This window comes from Anastrepha obliqua, chromosome 4 (genome assembly GCF_027943255.1).
Source record: "Anastrepha obliqua isolate idAnaObli1 chromosome 4, idAnaObli1_1.0, whole genome shotgun sequence".
Classification (NCBI taxonomy): domain Eukaryota; kingdom Metazoa; phylum Arthropoda; class Insecta; order Diptera; family Tephritidae; genus Anastrepha; species Anastrepha obliqua.
This window is the reverse complement of record NC_072895.1, coordinates 97,255,508-97,275,298: the sequence shown is the minus strand read 5'-3', so window position 1 is coordinate 97,275,298 and position 19,791 is coordinate 97,255,508. Positions and strand designations below refer to the sequence as shown.

At 35.9% G+C, this 19,791-nt stretch overlaps 1 protein-coding gene across 3 annotated transcripts in view; it reads left to right on the top strand.

Annotated features, from left to right (window-relative positions):
- Positions 1-19,791, top strand: part of LOC129244771 (sterol regulatory element-binding protein cleavage-activating protein) — a 63,024-nt gene that overhangs the window by 40,412 nt on the left and 2,821 nt on the right. For 2 of the 3 annotated variants that reach the window (XM_054882600.1, XM_054882599.1), the window contains 5 exons: positions 10,031-11,519; positions 14,029-14,852; positions 14,935-15,103; positions 16,204-16,433; positions 16,546-16,900. In XM_054882600.1, coding sequence (XP_054738575.1) covers positions 10,031-11,519; positions 14,029-14,852; positions 14,935-15,103; positions 16,204-16,433; positions 16,546-16,900 — 3,067 coding nt within the window. The remainder of the gene's footprint in view (positions 1-10,030; positions 11,520-14,028; positions 14,853-14,934; positions 15,104-16,203; positions 16,434-16,545; positions 16,901-19,791) is intronic. The other variant, XM_054882601.1, reaches the window with a different exon arrangement.

Below are 19,791 nucleotides of genomic sequence, written 5' to 3'. Positions count from 1 at the left end.
TGGAATAGCCGCAATTGTTGCCCGAATGGATTGTTTTAGTTCATCCAAATTTGTTGGCTTTGTTTTATAAACTTCTTATTTACATAAACCCCACAAGAAAAAGTCAGGTGCAGTAAGCCAGGCGACCTGGGGGGCCAACGAAATTCGGAGTTTCTTGAAATCAGTTTATTGGGAAATTTTCGTCGCAACTCTGTCATAACAGTCTGGGCTATGTGAGACGTTGCCCCATCTTGTTGAAACCACACAAAGTTGAAAGGAATTCTCTTTCGGCGTAGTTCTGGATAGAAAAATTCTTTCAGCATTTTCAAATAACGGTCTCCAGTAACCGTAACGGTGTGACCATTTTCTTCAAAAAAATAAGGCCCGACAATACAGCGTGAAGAAACCACCATTTGCAGGATCTTCTGGCAAAATTCCAAGCGAATCGGCCAGTCTGCTGCATTCAGTTTGTTAACCAATTGAATTTTGTAGGGAAATAAGTCTAAATCTTTGTGCATTATTGTTTGCAAAGACTGTCGGCTGACACCAAGTTGAGCAGATAAGCTTCTTGTTGAAACCCTTGGATTGCTTTGTATAGCTGCAGCTACAGCAGCGATCGCTTCCTCCGTCCGAACTGGTGGGTTTCGATGATAAGGCCTTCTTGCGACTGTTCCTTGCTCAGCAAAATTATTCACCAGTCTCATTATGGTCCATCTGCTCGGGGGATCGCCGCCAAACATCCCCCTGTACTCTCTCTGTACCAAAACTACGGACTTCAGTGCGTGATAGCGGCGGACTATCCAAATTCTTGTTTGCGTGTCCCAGTTATCCATTTTAATAAATTTTAAAGATCAATCTGCAAATTAAAACAAAAATGGAACAGATAACTTAAAAAGAAAAAAAGTTATTCAATTTTTTTTGGTAGCGGCTTTCATCAGCCACCCTGTATTTAGTACTTCTGTGGGTGTGGTCCTAAGGTCCCCGCATATGCAAAGACTGGCCATTCTTTGTACATGTACCATATTTCTTTTAATGTATAATTTATCTAAAGCCGGCCACCATACTAATATGCCGTATGTTAGGATTGGTCTGACAATTGCTGTGTAAAGTCAATATACGATAGATGGGGAGAAACCCCAACTTAGTCCTATCAGCTGTTTACAAGAGTATAGTGCTATTGTCGCCTTTTTTACTCTATCTTCGACATTGCCTTCCAAGTTAGTTTTCGGTCTAGTATTAGACCTAAGTAGCGGACCTCATCACTAAATGACAGTGCCGTTCCACCTAGAGTCGGGGGAGCTATATTTGGAATTTGATGTTTCCTGCCTTTTTTATGTTGTTGAACGCGCCCTCGATATCAAGGAAGGCTACCAGTGCGAATTCTTTATTATAAATTGACTTCTCGATTTCTGTAACAAGTGAATTAAGTGCTGTTTCAGTAGATTTCCCTTTACAGTACGCATGTTGTGAGATACTAAGCTTATTAGGGCTGATGTTAGCCTTAATATGGTCTTCTATTATTCTTTCTAATGTTTTGACGTGATAACGTCTTATAATTCGATTTAATAGGCTGCACGCACGAAAAAATGTGTCGTTACCTTGCTCATTAGTGTTACCTTGCTCATTGCCGTTACCTTGCTCATTTGTCGTTACCTTGCTCATTGCATTGAATGAACTGCAAGCGAAAGCGCGGAACGAACGACAAAGCAAACGAACGGCAACGTTCGACATCTTGCTCTCTCCTACTTAAGTGAGCGTATATGTGTATGTATATGCGCATATGTACATATATATATATTCACGTATTTGTATTTGCATATGCCTTCTTATTGCTTATTATTAATTTGATTCACTTGAAGAATTTAAAATAAAACCAAGTTTGTTAATAATACCTGTTGTTTTAATGTTATTATTATTAATTTTTTTATTATATATGAAGGAAAAAATGTATGGTAATATTTACCATATACCTTATAAGATATGTTGTATACTAATATATGTATATAAACATGCATATACATATACAATTTCGCGCAATTTTCAAAACGAACAAATCTATACTTCTATACTTAATATTATAAAGAGGAAAACTTTGTTTGTTTGTAATGAATAGGCTCAAAAACTACTGAACCGATTTTAAAAATTCTTTCACCATTCGAAAGCTACATCATCCACGAGTAACATGGATTATATTTTATTTTGGAAATAGGGCTCGAGATATAGGTCAAAAAGTGGACCCGGGTAACCTTCGGATGTGTATGTACAATATGGGTATCAAATGGAAGCTGTTGGTGAATGCTTTAGTCCAGAGTATTTTTCATGCCGCTCCGTGACTAGGGTCTCGAGATAGAGACCAAAACGTGGACCCTAGAATGTGTTTGTACAATATGGATATCAAATTGAAGCTGTTGGTGAATGCTTTAGTACAGAGTATTTTTCATGCCGCTCCGTGACTAGGGTCTCGAGATATAGGTCAACACGTGGACCCGGGTAACCTTTGGTTGTGTATGTACAATATGGGTATCAAATGAAAGCTGTTGATAAGTGCTTTAATATGGGGTAATTTTCATACCTATTGATGACTAGGGTCTGGAAATATATGCCAAAACGTGGACCCGCTGCGTTTGTTTCAGAATCTGAGCGATTATTCTGACGGGTTACACATTCAAAATTTTCAATTGAAATTGGATCACAAATGTCACGCATCCACGTTTCAGTCAGAATCGAAAATCAGACTTTGGAATCACTGTGCCTTTTTCAATATCTGCAAAGTGAGCAGGCGAACTCTGCGAATAAGGTTCGTTATTTGAGTTTGTCCTGCATTGATTACGTCATTACAGAATTGCACTGCAGTATCAGTAATTTGATAAATGTTTCGTAATTTTTCACCTTTGTGCAGATGTAACTTGATCAATTTCATTGCGATTCCATTTACCTCCTCTATATCCTATCAAACAAATAAAATTAAATTTTCTTTTGAAAAATGCAACCATTACATCAGTCTTTTCTTATGACGTTGTCACGTTAAACTATCGTCAGTAAACCGACTTTACAGACAACCTCTTTTTTTTACCAAAAAGGAGGATAGGCTAATTGGCCTGAAATCCTTAGGTGTTGTGTGTGAACTTTTCCCCGCTTTAGGAATAAAGACAACTTTGCAATAACTATAATTTTACAAAAAATTTTCGAACCAAGTTAAGTCTTACAAATATTGCTAACACTGTAAAAAGATAGCACTTATGACTTAATTGCGTTACCGCAAGTGCACATATGTATGAATGTATATGTGGGGTATTTGTTTTTTTTTTTTTTGTGTATGTTAGCTTTCAGCCGGCACACAGCTGGCAAAAAGTACATATTTAACACATAATTAACAAGGTGAGTCAACTTGCCATTTTGCTGACGTTTACCTATCGCCACTTTTAGGCGACGTCTATTTGTTTTCTAAAGCAAATATTGCATTGCATACTCGTATTGTAGAACGAGTGCGTCTACTCTTTCTCGCTTACTCACCAAATAAAGGAACTTCTTCTCTTCACTTGATCTTTGTAATGCAGCACAAGCACATGTTACGCGAAATATTTTCAGTGCAAGAGGGGTATTAAAATTCCCCTTTCGATCTATGTTCCCATAACGGTTACTTGCAAGAGGTATCAAGTGAAAATTGAAATATCTGGACAAAGATAAGTTGGCATTGAAAATCAGTACTAGAAGCATGCCCACTTTAATGTATCGAAAATTTTCAATTTCAGTAATGACATAGTAAACTCAATTTGCGCAAATGGGCGTGATACCGCCTACTTTCGAAAAAATATGTAAATATATTTATGAACTGTATGGGTACAGTTAACGTCAAAAGAAAGTGTACAAGATATATTAACAAGTTTTTACTATTTATTTATCTACTTTTTAATTTCAATTATTCTTTTATAAAAACACAGTTCATGCTACAACAAAAACAAATAAATCCAAGTTTCAAACTTTGTACAAAATTCACAACTTCAAAAAATTGACGTCAAATTTTGAACAAAATTTTAAACTCTTTACTCAAAAAATTCCAAGTATGCAATTTTATGGCTCATTAAATTTTGATGTAATAAAGCGCAAATTTCAGTCAGACTAACTTTTGAGAATTTTTTCCGCTCGCGGTCTTGTGCATTTTCTCCATTTAACGCTTGGAGTGTGGAGTTTTTTATATATTTTTCTAAATTTCTTTTGATAAAAATTTGCCGAATTTTTAGAAATTTTATACGAAGTTGAAAGCTCGAAGCTTCATATGGTTCTTATTGTAGTATCAAGGCGAATCTATTAAAGGTGGTGTTGGTAAATCAGCTTAGTTGTTTTTTTTTCTTTCGCCGTGTCCATGTGACTGTCAGCTGAGAATGAAACAAGGCGAATTCATTATTTGTTTTCTAGTTTCTCAATATTTTGCCATGACAATCAAACATACAGAACATTGTTGTTGATCTAGTGCTACCACTTTTAATTAATACGCCTTTTTTGTAGGAATTATATTTTTTATGAAAAAATAATTTACATTACAAAATAAATAAATAAAAAGTCAAAAATTATCAATATGTGGTGTACACTTTGTCTTGACGCTGAGAGTATATCAAACCCTACCAAAATAGGTATACACTTCACATTTGATTTTATCAGGCGTGGTTTGGATAATTATAATTTTGATATTCGAAATTAAGTGATGCTTTCCATTTCAATTCAACCGGGCTATTCGGGTCATGTTCTTCGATTTCGATGTAACTCAAATATGTTGCTCTCTGGTCAAAATAATGAGACACGTATTTTTTTGTTCGCCCGAAAAAAATTTTTTTCAAGAGTTATCGGCAATTTTGTTTTTCGGCTCAAACTCGATTTTTTTTAATTATATATTATAAGAAAAAATAATTTTTTAATGCCCATAACTTAGTCAAAAATGAACCGATTTTAATAATTCTGGGTTCAAAATGATCGTAATTACTTACACGAGCGATTTCATGTAGAAACAATTGCAAAAAAGTAGTTGAAAATTTTTTATTTAGCAAAAAAGAAAAAAAATTTAAATTTTTTCGAAATTCAATATTTCAAAAAGTGTATTTTTGTTTTTTTTTATAACTTTTTCCAAATCAAGAGGACATCTCAAACTTTAATTGACCTGAATGCCTAGTAGCTAAAATGAGTTGTTTTTGAGTAATGAATTTTTGAGTAAAAACCCTGTTTGGCACTTTTTGTTTTTTGCAAAATAAAAAATTTTCAAATACTTTTTTGCAACTGTTTCTACATGAAATCGCTCGTGCAAGTAATGACGATCATTTTGAACCCAAAATTATTAAAATCGGTTCATTTTTGACTAAGCTATGAGCATTAAAAAAAAAAATTTCTTATATTATTAAAAAAAATCGATCAAAATTGCCGATAAAGCTTGAAAAAAATTTTTTTCGGGCGAACAAAAAAATACGTGTCTCATTATTTTGACCAGAGAGCAACATATTTGAGTTACATCGAAATCGAAGAACATGTCTCGAATAGCCCTTTTGAATTGAAATGGAAAGAATCTATATAAGAAAAATTTTTTTAATTACTCATAACTTAGTCAAAAATAAGCCGATTTGAATGATTCTGGGTTCAAAATAATTGTAATTAATTACACGAGCAACTTCATGCAGAAATAATTGCAAAAAAGAAGTTGAAAATGTTTTATTTTGCAAAAAACAAAAAGTGCGAAACAGGGTTTTTACTCAAAATTCATTACTCAAAAACAACTCATTTTAGCTACTAGGCATTCAGCTCAATTAAAGTTTGAGATGTCCTTTTGATTCGAAAAAAGTTATAAAAAAAAAAAATACACTTTTTGAAATATTGAATTTCGAAAAAATTTCAATTTTTTTTCTTTTTTGCTAAATAAAAAATTTTCAACTACTTTTTTGCAATTGTTTCTACATGAAGTCGCTCGTGTAAGTTATTACGATCATTTTGAACCCAGAATTATTAAAATCGGTTCATTTTTGACTAAGTTATGGGCATTTAAAATTTTTTTTTCTTATATAATTAAAAAAAATCAAGTTTGAGCCGAAAAACAAAATTGCCGATAACTCTTGAAAAAAAATTTTTTTCGGGCGAACAAAAAAATACGTGTCTCATTATTTTGACCAGAGAGCAACATATTTTAGTTACATCGAAATCGAAGAACATGACCCGAATAGCCCGGTTGAATTGAAATGGAAAGCATCAAGTACAATTTTAGATATTAACGAAACTTAGTATACGTAAAAAGTTTACATGGAATAAGCTACTATTTGAAATAGGCGAGGTCGGTCAACAACCACACCCAACTTCCATATAAGATACTTTTCCAAACTTCCAAGAATGTGTTATTTCTGCAACTAATGAAGAAAATCTGAAATTAAATACTTAGTAAAATTAATGATAAAATGTGGAAAATGGACGCGCATGTCCAACTTTGAATTAAATAAAGGAATACGATTTATTTCAGGTTCAAACATGCACCAGGTTGATACTCTTCTACTTTTCTTATTGTTGCAATAGTTATATTGGTTTGTCTGTTTTCAATTTCCATTACCATAATCACATAATATTTACATACACACTCAGTTTCTATTTAATGTATTCAAAGATCTGTGCAAATAACAAAACCTACCTTTTATTTGCTAATGTGAATATATTTTTATTCACCCAAAACTGCATCACTGCCCTCGCAACTGCATTGGCATTTGCTCAGTTTTTATTTTTCCAGTGCTTATGACTACGCACCTATCTGAGGTGCATTTAAAGTCCGGTTAGAGTAAGTAGACAAGGAGTGTCTAAGTTCGAGGGGTATGTAGCTTTACCTATTACATAGCTAATGCACCTTCTCGCGAAATTTAGTGTTTGATTTTGACAAAAGTGATGTCATAGCTAATGCAGGGTCCTTCATGTTCGATTTTTTTTATTTCCAATTAATGCCGTTCTGAGGCGGCATAAAGCTGTTGGAGTCCATCCATTTGTGGAACATCAAGGCGTACATCACAACAAGGAGCTCAACCCAACAAAGAATGTACGCGCGAATTATAAATGTACATGAAAATTTCTTATGAGAATTCTTCATTATTTTTTAATTGAGTTTATGTATGGGCTGTCAAAGGCTTTATGCATCGTCGAGTTTGAAGAGAGGATAGTCGATGATTGGTTTCGGCGGGAGCGTTATAAGTTGAAGAAGATGCAATGAGCTGAGACTTCATTTTCTAAGCAAAAGGTGTGTTTTATATTCATAAAAATTTCTTAACTCCTCAGCTAACACACATGATGTGAGTTCCACTTAAGGATAGAGTTTGAACTCGAATTAAGTAATTTGATGACATAAAGTTCACTTTTTATGCATAAAACTCAATATACCCTGGCAAATTTTGAGGAATATGGTTCGTAATCAATATTGATAGAAACAAATTTGCGCCCATCAGTGAGTGCGTGCCGTACAACAAGTACAGTGTTGCCAACCGTTTGCTCTTCGCAATAAATTTAGTGCTTTTTTTATATCCAAAATGTGAACATTTTTGAGTTTGGTGTTTGTTTCTTCTTTTAATTTGAAGCTACCAAATTTGTAAGTTAAACAAATTTTTTTTTCTTATAATTTTTTTCCTTATAAAATTTTTTCTTATAAATTTTAAAAGTGCAAACCTCATATTTGTTGCTGCATTTGAGGTTTTGCAAGAATGTTGAATATATTTCTCTCACCTCTTCTTAACATTTAAAACCTTTTCGTAAATTTTAAAAAGCCTTTGAATTTACTGGATACGAGTTAAAGCCATAGGGGTGTAGTTATAGCAAAAAAAAACCAATACTTATACCAAATTACTAGGGTTGCCTTCTATATTTTGAGCTCAATAATGAAAATACAAAAAAATTATAATGAACATGTTCTTGTTGTTTTTCAAAATATTCTTCTTGGAAATCAATACACTTTTGCATTTGCTTGAACCTATTTTCAAAGCACTTTCGCCACTCAGAAGTGGATATCTCCAAAGTGAGCTTTTTTAAAGGCGTCAACATCTTCTTTAGACGTTGGCCTCGCATTTTATTTTTGATGTTCCGGAAGAAAAAGATATCATTAATTGCCGAATCAGGCCTGTAAGGTGGGCGACCCATTAATTCGAACTTTTGAGTGCTCAAAAACTCAAAAGATTATTTGTTTTCGGCCTTTGCTGCCAAACTAACGGTTTTATACCACTCAAAATGGATTGTTTTTTTAGTGGTACAATTGCGACATGACCAAATTTTCCGAAACACAGGCGTCCATTTGCTTTGAGGTTCTTCTTCCGCAAACAACTTATCAAATTATGCGGTATCCAACGAGAACAAATATTCTTGGCGACATGCGATACATGTTCATGCAATATGGAATGTATGCTGGTCTCACTAATGCCCAAGGATGCCTCTATCTCACGTTATGTCATATGACGATCTTGCGCCATCATTTAACCCATTGTTTCTGGCACAACAACCGTTTTTGGAAAAAATTTATGAAATTCGTCTTGTAATGATCGACGGCCACTTTGGAGCTCGTTGAATCAGTGACTAAATGTGGTGCTTCCACGCCAAAAGTAAGTTGATCAATGCACTTCTGTCCGTTAATCCGCGTCGAAAATCGTAATAAATCATCGCACGAAAATTTTCGCAAGCTAATACCATCTTTTGAGCGAGATGAATTGTTATGACTCTCTGAAAAAAAAAAAAAAACAAATAAAGCTGGTAAGTGAAAACTTTATGTAAGTTATGTAAGCTTGTGTTAAAAAATATTTCACACGTTGTGTTGCAAAGGCAATCCTCGTATATCATTGGCGCTTACACCCTTTGTTGAGTGATTGGTCCAGCTCCTTCTGCAAAAGGAGAGATCCCTACAGTTTTATGCCGCCTCCGAACGGCAGATGGTTTTTTATGACTAGCTTCTTCATGACAGAAATAAACTCGGAGGGTTACCATTGCTTGCCGTACGAGGACCGCTATTAGAAAAAATATAATCTTTAAATTCGTCTTTCATGCCCACGCGCAAACCGCTTCGACTACGTCGTTCGAAAGATTTATGATCCAAAAAAGTCATAGAAAATAGTGATGAACAATGAACTTAAGGAGTGGCACTCTTAAGAGCTCTGTTGATTGTATTCCTCGATGTCTACTTGTGCTAATTAAAAATAAATAGTTTAACCCTTAGGAGCATGGTGGGAAGCCAGTTTCCCACCTTCTTTTTTCTCAACTTTTCTCTACAGATTTGATATTTATGAAAATGGGACTGAGAAAATTTATTTATATGATAATCCATATATCAAAGAATGTAACTGAAACTAAGAAAATTGTTTTGCGTGAATTTATAAACAATTACAGATAAACAAATTGAAAAAATCGTCTATTTTCAGGAAAAAATTCATTTTTCAACAAAGTACATAATGTATAAAGATGGGACATGATACTATAAGGTTTTTGGGGTTGCTGATTACGAATCTGAGGTCAGATTTGAGAAATTCAATATGGCGGATACAAAATGGCGGACATATTTTTTGAAAACTTGTTGGATACCAAAAACTCCCTAATATCAAACTTGGTGAGTATCCAACAATTTTTCAAAAAATATGTCCGCCATTTTGTATCCGCCATATTGAATTTCTCAAATCTGACTCAAGGTTCGTAATCAGCGACCCCAAAAACCCCCTAATGTCAAATTTGGTAAGTTTCCAAAAAAAATTTCAAAAAATAGGTCCGCCATTTTGTATCCGCCATATTGAATTTCTCAAATCTGACCTCAGATTCGTAATCAGCGACCCCTGAAACCCTTAAAATTACATGCAATCATAAAAGCGGTTGGTAAGTAAAATGTGTGCTTCAAAGGGTTAAGAACTACCTTTTTTTTTCAAAATAAAACACAAACTTCATTGAGTTTATAATTATTCACAGCTCTGTAATATGTACCTCCTCTAACTATAGGCAAAGAAATCCATCTTTTTTTTCTCATAAAATATGATTTCTACCATAACCTTTAATTTTTTTCTTTCTTTTCCTTTTCCAGAACATTCAAAAAACCAAAGTCTCCATAACCGAAATGCTCTTTGGCGTACCAATGCAAGATACTGGTTTTAAGCGTTATCCGCTCCGTTCACGTTCGCGTATCATACAATATGCCATCACGCTGATACTCAAACAAAATGATCAGGAGTATTTGAGCTCCTTGAAGCATAAACTTCTCCAATACTATCCGCCACTGTCACTCAATCCAATAAATGCTGATCAGCGATCCTCACAATCTGCAACATCATCACAGCCCACCGATCGTAGTGAAAAATCTTCCATAACTTACATTTTTTATCCGGATGAGTTTAAGATGTGGGAATTCCTGCCGCTGGTTGTTGCTTTTGTGCTGCTCTTCATTTATATGTACTTCTCGGTGCGTAAAATCGAAATAATTCGCTCGCGTCTGTTACTTGCAATTTGTGCCGTTATAACTGTACTAGGCAGCCTAACCATGTCACTTGGTGTTTGTTCATTTTTTGGCCTCACCATCAGTTTGCAATCGAAGGATGTATTTCCCTATTTGGTAATTCTGGTTGGACTCGAGAATTGCTTAGTTATAACAAAGAGCGTCGTTTATACGCAAGAAACATTCGATGTGAAAATCCGGGTTGCCAAAGCGCTCAGTAAAGAAGGTTGGCACATTTCCAAGACATTGCTGACGGAGATTACCATACTCACAATCGGCTGTATCACAATGGTTCCAGTTATACAAAAATTCAGCATTTTTGCCATTATCGGCTTACTTTCGGATTTCATGTTGCAAATGCTGCTCTTCTCCACCATACTCGCAATGAATATCAAGCTACCCGAATACACGACCGAAGCGAAGCATTTGCCCAAAATGATGTTCAGATGTACTATGACAAACAACACGGCAACACCGCCACCCGGCGGTTTCGGCATGCTGCTGAATGGGCGTAATGATTATCGTTTCTTTGACAAAAGCATGTCTACAGCTTCGTTGGCGAATGAGGCCACATCTTTCCCCGCGACGAGTAATGGTGGTTACGGCATGTTTCACCGTTCACAATCGCACCCAAAGCTCTCATTTGCTGATCTGAATGTGCATCCAGCCGATTTAAACGCCAAGGTTGGTATCTCAGCTAATAAAGATGGCCGCATACCGAAACGTCTGCGTGTTGTTAATTTCTGGGCGCGAACACGTTTCTTTCAGCGAGCCTTCATGATCTGGATGAGTGTCTGGATCTGTACGATAGTTTACAATTCAGGCTGTTTGGAAAATCTATTCGCCATGGAAGGCAATCGTTCATCGTTTAGTAATGATGAGACGCAAGGATTTGTCAAAACAAATGAACAAAGCGCTGTCTCGAGCTTCTTTTCGAATATGCAGCATGCAATACATGGTGGTGTGGCGCCTGCTGGACAGGACAGCGATCGAATAAATAGTAATGATGCTAATATGGTAGGTCAGCGTGATAGCCGCATTCATAAAGGCGAGAATGCGGGAAGGCGTAAGAAAAGTGCAGGTGAATGAAATAATTGATAATTTGTATACTGAGTGAAAAAAAAATAAAAAAATAACAATTGGTTGTTATCGCATGAAAACAGATGAAATATGAACAGAAACGGGAAAAGATATCTGTGTCATTTTGTATTCTTCTCTATAACCTTGAGCACCACAATAACAATAACAAGATGGTGTGCGGCCACCCCAGAGTGATCGAAAAGGCCACATTTTGCGCGTAAAATTAGAAAGACTGCTCTGATGTGAATGAAATTTTAAGATTTGAATATCTTCGTATTGCTGAACGCAATTAGGTCATCAAATTTAATCTTTGACAACTGACAGCTAGTAAGGGGCTAAACCAGGCTATAAGGTCAAAAAAATCAATTTTTTTTTTTTTCATTTTAAGGGGGTCTTCTGGTCTCCAGCGAAAAAAAAATCGATTTTTTTTTTTTGCATAATTTTGTTGTATGTGTATGCGAGAATACGCCACAGAAAGGATTTTTTGAAAATCGCATTTTTTCACATTTTTCTGGGCACCGAAGTGTACCCTCCTCCGGCCGTTTTACCATAAACTTTATCTTTAAACGCGTTTCCCCGAAAATCGTGTTTTTTAAGCATTTTGGTCACACTTTTCATAGTAGTTATACTCCGATTTCAATGGTTTTGGTCTTAAAAGGTTCGGAAAACTTACCGCTAAGTTTCGCCGTGTACGATTTTTGAAATTTTTTTTCATTCCATTTTTATAACCTTTTAAAGTTCAAAAAATGAGCAAAAAAAAATTTTTTTTGCAAATTGTTGCATAACTTTTGAAAAAAATTAAAAAAAAAAAATCTGTCACGGGAAAACTTAACCAGGGCAACTCTGAAGACAACGCATATCTAATTTTTGCTTTCTGATTACCCAGGTGGAAAAACCGTGACCAAAATGGAGACCTGTTTCGTTTGGAGGTGGACGTCTTCAGCGCCATTTCAAGGTCGCGGGTGTTAATTTTTTTCAAAGTCAAAACCATTTTTTAAAAGCCAAGACATGTACCTTTAAAATAAAAAAAACATTTTTTTAAATATTCACAGGATTTGTCACAATCAATCCCCAAAAAAACCCTTCATTTCAGGGCCTCGAGACCAGAAGACCCCCTTAAGCGATTCCTAATATATTTCAGAATATTCACACAAAGTTACTGAGCCTAATTCTCAATATTTCCGTAGATACAAAGCCAAAGGTAGGCGAGCGTTAGATTACACTGTTCTCGACTTTTCATTTTTATGATTTCTTTGAATTGGCGTACATGAATGAAAAAAAAAACTAATGAACCTTTTGAAATGAATCATAGCTTATTCCCTTCATAAAAAAAAATTTTCAAGATTCTTATACCAAGTTGAAGTGAATTTTTTTTATAGAAAAGCATTTTTTTCTTTAAAACCTCCAAAAAGTTGAAATTTTGGAATTTCTCTCAGTTTTCTTAGTTCATCTAGAATAAAAAATCATGATAATTAGAAATCCATTTGAATTGTTTGCTTTAGATAATAACGAGCTGCATCTTGTACGCCAGTTGGAAACTCCAGCGTTGCAGCGCTCTACTAATTTATATGTTAAACATTTTTTTCAACTTATTTTAACCAGTACAAAAATTTTTTATACTTTTTAAATGTTCTTTAAAAGATAGAAAAAACTTTGCAGTGCTAAATTAATTTTTTCCTTAAAAAAAAAGGAATCGCAAAGAGATGCAATTTTTAGACCTCATAAACCAGGCTCCCCCCTTAAATCAACTTTCAAAACAACAAAAATTAAAAGAAAAAACTTTTCAAAGTTGACGTCCTTTAGGTTTTAGGATTCGCTGTGCATGAATTTCAGGCCAGTATAAATCTAAGAATGAACTTAATTCATACACAATAATCTTGCCATTTTATCACTTAGAAACGCGCTCAATTCGAATATGTACTTAGAACAGCAAGTCCTGCACTGTAAACATTTAACAAAGGTGGTGCAAAATTAATCACCCCATCGGAAGATTTATAATTTTTGTAAATGGTTCTTACGTCAGTCAAGTTTGACACTTGTGAACTAGACAGTTCTGGTATACAAACAAACAAGCAATGGAGCAAGGTTAACAGTCAAAGAATTCTCGAAAACAAAATTGTATGATTAATTTCGCGCCACCTTTCGAGCCAATTGGCTCGTATATCCTTCATTAGGTGTTTGGCCGAGCACATCTTCATTTTCATTTGTGATGTGTGGTTTGATTTTGTTCCAAAACCGAATGTCAGACGCTTTTCATGAAGAGATTTTTCATGGCAGAAATACACTTGGAGGTTTGCCATTGCCTACCGGTGGACGACTGCTATTAGAAAAAACATTTTCTATCTTTTGGTGTTTCATGTCCACAGTTGGTTTCGAACCCGCGCGCTACCGAATGTTAGTCACGCAGAAATCTGTCAGCTATGCGGATCGCGCAGATATGCAACAAATATATAATACTTTATAAATGTACGATATGTCATATATGTGCAATAAAACCTTTATCATTTCAGGCACAACTGGCAATGGACCCATCAATGAAACAGACGCCGAACTGCGTCGCCTACTCTACCCGGATTTCGAATTGAACTACTTCCTTTCCAATTTTCATTGGCGTGCCATTATGAAACAATATAATATTTCACTTAGTGGCCGCTATGTTACTCTACTACCCACAATCAAATTATCGCACGCCATTAGCCCCGAGGCAAGCGTGCTTATTCGCAACCCCGATGAAAAGGTGGCGCAAAATTTTCAATGGAAAGCGCTGGCTGCTGCACTCGATCCCATTGATTTCAGCGACGATGAACGTCGTGAATCGCCAATGGTGTTTCCTGGCGGTACACCGCTCTACCCGAAAAGTCCCATGGAATTCTTCTTTGCCATCTCCATGTGCCTAATCAGCATTTTTGTACTCAGCTACACAATGGTCGTCTTCTATCGTTGCATTTGTACGCGCAATTATGCCGAATGGCGTTCCAGTTGGTATGAATCATCGGAAATACCACAAAAAACTGAGCAAATACTCGAAGGTGTGCCAACGAAAATTGTGGGTCACAAGCACACAGTCGAATGTCTCATATCGGATGGTTCACATATAATCAGTTGTTGTCTGCGTGGCCAAATTAAAGTGTGGGATGCGCGGACCAGTGAGAATTTGACGACAATTAATCGCGAGCATATGCAAATAGAGACGAAGCGAGAGGGCGGACAGGTGGTCCTCGAGACAATGCCGCATTCGCCCATCTGGTGTATGAGCGCATTTGACAATCTTGTGGCGGTAGGGTGTGCGAATGGACGTGTCGAACTATGGGAGACGCCGGAGGGTGTGTTGAAGGTAGGACTGCGATTAAATAGAGTTTTTTTTTGATATGTGTTTATTTAAATATGACATTATTGTGTATTTTTCTCGTGTGCAGTGCATTTCTTCTATCGAATTGAAGCGCAACCAGGGCGTTACTCACATCCATTTGAGTGGTGATCGTGTTATCGTAGCACGTTTATGTGGGCGTTTGGAGTTCTTTCGGCTGGAAACTTACTGTAAAGGTCAACAAATCGATTGGAACTTCACTTCAGCTTACCGAAGAAGTAAGTTTAAATAAAATTCAAATATAATGATTAATTAGTCAAATGGAAAGATGTGATGATAGAAATTACATCTTTTTTAACTTTTTTTTTGTTGTAGTCTCTATAAGGCTTTAGTTTATTCGAGCAGGTTGAGTAACCAATTGTTCAGTTTATCAAATATCGAATTAGGTCTGTTCATGTAAAAATTATCCAGTACCTTGCCAATAATTGACTTTCCAAGAATTCGCTCTCAAAGAGAAAAATATCAAAAAAAGGACATGCACGCAAAACCAGTAACAGTTACAAACAGCTGATTAAATTGTTGGCGAGAAAAATCTCAAAGGCAAACATTTTTTCAGTTGAATAAATGAAAAATAACGAGCTTAGCGTTATATGATTTTATTTTGTCCACAATAATTTGTTCTATTTCATCATCGCTGTCAGATGAAGAGCATTCCATAAGCAATTTTATTGTTGTGGCAATCACAGCTTTCTTCACATTTTCCTTGCTTCCGTCCATGCATGAATGTATTTTGCCAAATTAGTTAATAACCGAGAAGAACAAGCATAAAACACAAAAGATACCTTCAATACTTTCAACGGTGACTGAAGGCTGTGGTCGTTGAGAATTCTCTATATCATTGGCCGATTTCTTTTTAATATATGACTTAAAAAAAACTTTATACATTTTATTTAGAATTTTCTTTACTTAGATTCTCCATTTAATTCACCATTTTTATTTAAATTTAGAACTTTGAGTCAATTCGCAAATTTTAATTCGTGTTTACATGTATTTTTACTTTACGATCAGCTGTTTTTCTCACTTGCAAATTCTAACAAGTAAAAATTTATCCAGTAAAAAGTTGCAACTTCCCCTCAAAATGTCATTTTGCTCCCTCACTTTCCCCTACTTCGCCAATTTCTTGGCTACATGAACACGAAAACTTGATAATTTGTAACGATTCTTAAAAACTATTTGCTTTACGCACAGGACTATTGTTTCAAATTCACCGGGAAGGAAACTATCGGCATTCTCACTCTAAATATATAATATATATTGATCCCTTGTATATATCGGTACATAGTCTTTTACCAACTCTTATTTTTTACGCACCCTGCAGCACACATACGCACCAGCTCAGCGGGCAGTATTGGTCTAATGCACCATTCGCAACTGCCGTTGCAACAGCAAAAACACCGTTGTCTGCCCGGTCAATCGCCGCCACCCTGCAATAAAGAGGAAATGAAAATCACATTGGAGGCAGTGCGTGCGGCGCACCAACAGCCCATCACCCGCATGGAGGTGTCCAATGGCATGGTCTTCACCGGTAGTCAGGATCACACACTCAAAGTAAGCAATCGAGTTAAATATTAATCAATTTTTTTGTTTGTTTTTTATTGAGGACTATTTATTCATAATGTCTGTATATTGATTGCCTTCTCAATCTCATCTACATTCATAGGTGTATAGTCTGACAAATGCCAACGTCGAATATTCACTACACGGTCATTGCGGTCCCATAACATGCCTTTTCGTCGACCATTGGCAACCGGGCACTGGTGGCTCTGGTTCCCAAGATGGTATGTTGTGCGTGTGGGATTTATTCACTGGCGCTTGCATGTATAACATACAAGCGCATAATGGCGCCGTCACAGCGCTGGTGTGCGCACCCACATACGTTATATCGTTGGGTGTTGATGAGCGCATTTGTGTGTGGGAACGATTTCAGGGCAATCTGTTGACCACAATCAATATATTGAACGCCTATTCGAGTTTATTGATGTTGACGCCGTCGTTGCTGGTCACTTGCAAAATGGGTAAGTACTGGACGAGTGAGGATGGTTTGATGACGGAAGATTATTAAATGATATGGAATATTTTTGTGAGTGTGAAAACTTTTGAACAAACATGCAGACATGAATGAAGAACACTTCTTTTATTCAGGCTGTTTTTGTTTTTGCTACAATGGAAAATAATGGATTCACGTATGTCACAAAATCGAAATTTTTTTTCTTCACTCATCTTATAGTAAATCATTTCAAAAATGTTGTGTCAAAATTTTAAGTGGATCGGAGCAGAACTCTCAAAGTTATAGCCTTTGTAGGTACTCTACCTCGAATGCGGAGCATCGATAATTTTTCAGAGTCATTTTTTCAAACGCGTTTTTCCCGAGACGACTTCTTAAAAGTCGGTGCCAATCACAACTCCGAAACTATTCAACCGATTCTTTTCAAATTTGGCACACGTTTTCTAAATCAAAAATACCTCCCCCCCACACTGTTTTTTTTTTATTATTTTTTTTTTAAGGTTGTTTTCACTTACAAATATGGCGAAATTTTTCGCCAAAAATGCTCGTTTTACGTTTTTTTGCCACCAAAACTACAAAAATGAAAAAAAAAAAATTTTTATTCATGGGGGGGGGGGGGGGGGAGCATTACGTCATACTTTAACTGAAAAGTTCGACTTTTTTAGTTTCAGATGATTCTACGACGAATGCCGATTGGCACCGCAGAGCACCTCTCGAAAAACATATCTCCAAAAAAACTCTGTCATGGGCTTATTTGTCAATATTTTATTATTAATATTTTTTAAAAACTTATTGAAAAGATGTACAATAACATGCAACTGATTTTATTAAAGTATCTTAAGCCATATTTCTGTAAAAAATTAAAAAAAAAAGTGTTTTTTTTAGCGCTAAACCCTACCACCCCCTTAAATGATTTGACAGTTTGCGCTTTATTGCGGATTTTATTAAGTGTTAACATCTACAGATCCCCAATCAGCGCTTTAAATGATGGAATGGCTTCACTTTTTAAAATAGTTTTGTTTTGATATCGGCTAATATGGCGCATTCCGCTCAAGTTATTTTTCAATACTTCGACCAGTGCGTTGTCCCACTGCCTCAAAAATAGCAGTTGTACGACCACTTCAAGCAGCAGATGGTTTTTAAGAGAAGTTTTTTCATGGCTGAAAAGAATCGGAGGACGTTCGATATTACAACATTTTTTTTTTTTTTTTTTTTGATGTTTCAATGGGCTTCGAACCCGGATCCAACTATAATAATATTTAGAGGGCGTCCACCGAAGCCGAATTGGTTGGTGCGAGACTATTATTCGGTAGTGTCCAGGTGCTACATTCCGGACTTAAAAGGCAAAATGATGGAAAATGTTTTTCGAATAACGAACGATCCTCGACAGGCACTATCAAGCCTCCGAGTATGTTTCTGCTATTAAAAGACTAATCATAAAAAACCATCTGCCGTTCGGAGTCTGCATAAAACTGTAGATCTCTCCATTTGTTGAAAAACATCAAGACACACCACACAAATAGGAGGAGGAGCGCAGCCAAAAATATATTTATATATATAATTTAGAAAATATGTGTAAAATACAGGATGGGCCATGTAAAATTTGCTTTTTGAATCGGCTATAAAAAAAAAACGAATCAATATTTTTTCAAACTTTTTTATTTATTTTGAAGCTTGAACATTGTCATTTATGAATGTAGAATAATATCGTTCAAATGACTGCCACGACTGGCTTTACACTAGGCCATTCGATCAACCCAATTTTTAAGCACATTTTCGATTGTGTGGGCTCCAATTTCATGAATGGCAACTTCGATTTCGTGTTTTAAAGCATCAATCGTCTCTGGATGGTTCGCATAGCATTTGTCCTTAAGGGCTCCCCACAAAAAATGGTCCAACGGGCTTAAATCACAGCTCCGAGGCGGTCAATTGATATCGGCATTTCGGCTGGTTATTCGGTTTTCAAAAACGGTAGCCAAACGTTCGAGTGTAACTTTGGCAGTGTGACAAGTTGCACCGTCCTGTTGAAACCAAATGTCGTCCATGTCATCCTCTTCAATTTTTGGAAACAAAAACTCGTTGAGCATGTCACGGTAACGCTCGCTATTTACTCTAACCGCGGAAGAAGAAGAAGACTCACCACTTTGGAAATAGGTTTTCAATATTTCCCAATTTTGTTCAAGCGTATAGCGTCCCATTTCGTAAATGTCAAACGTTTAAGGGAGGGGTCTAGGGTTTGAGCATTTTTTTTAATGAATTTTTGAGACTTTGCTTTAGAGATATGAATAGTGAAAATGTATTTAAACTTTTTGTACATTATAAAGCATCATTTCAACAGTATTGTACTAAATTTTTGTAAGAAAATATCGGGAAATAAGCCGGTGAGGTAACTTTTCCGAAAACGCCTTTTCTAAAAGGTGATTTGCGGTGACTATCGTATCTAGTTGTAGAATCACCTGAAATAAAAAAAACAGAATTATTTGGTTAAATTATCACCAAAACCTCCCCCCCACTGGCTCCGATTTTTTTTTCATTTTTACGTTGCCAGCGCGTTTTTGAAGCAAAAAGTGCGATTTTCACTGATTTTTTCGCTGTATAAGTGGAAACCGCCCTTAATGTAAAACAAAAAAGTGAAAAATCTCTCAGTGGGGGGGAGGTATTTTATATATAGAAGTTGTATACCAAATTTGAAAAGGATCGGTTAAATATTGTTGAAGTTCTAATAGTCACGGACTTTGAAAAAGTGGTTTCGAGAAAAACGCGTTTGAAAAAAAGGCATTTTTGTAACGCTCCGCTCCAAACGCTCGCAGCTGTCGCAGAGGAGTGGGGACAAAAACGTCTATAACTCCAAAAGTTTTGCTCCGATTGAGCTGAAATTTTGGGACAATATTTTTGAGATGA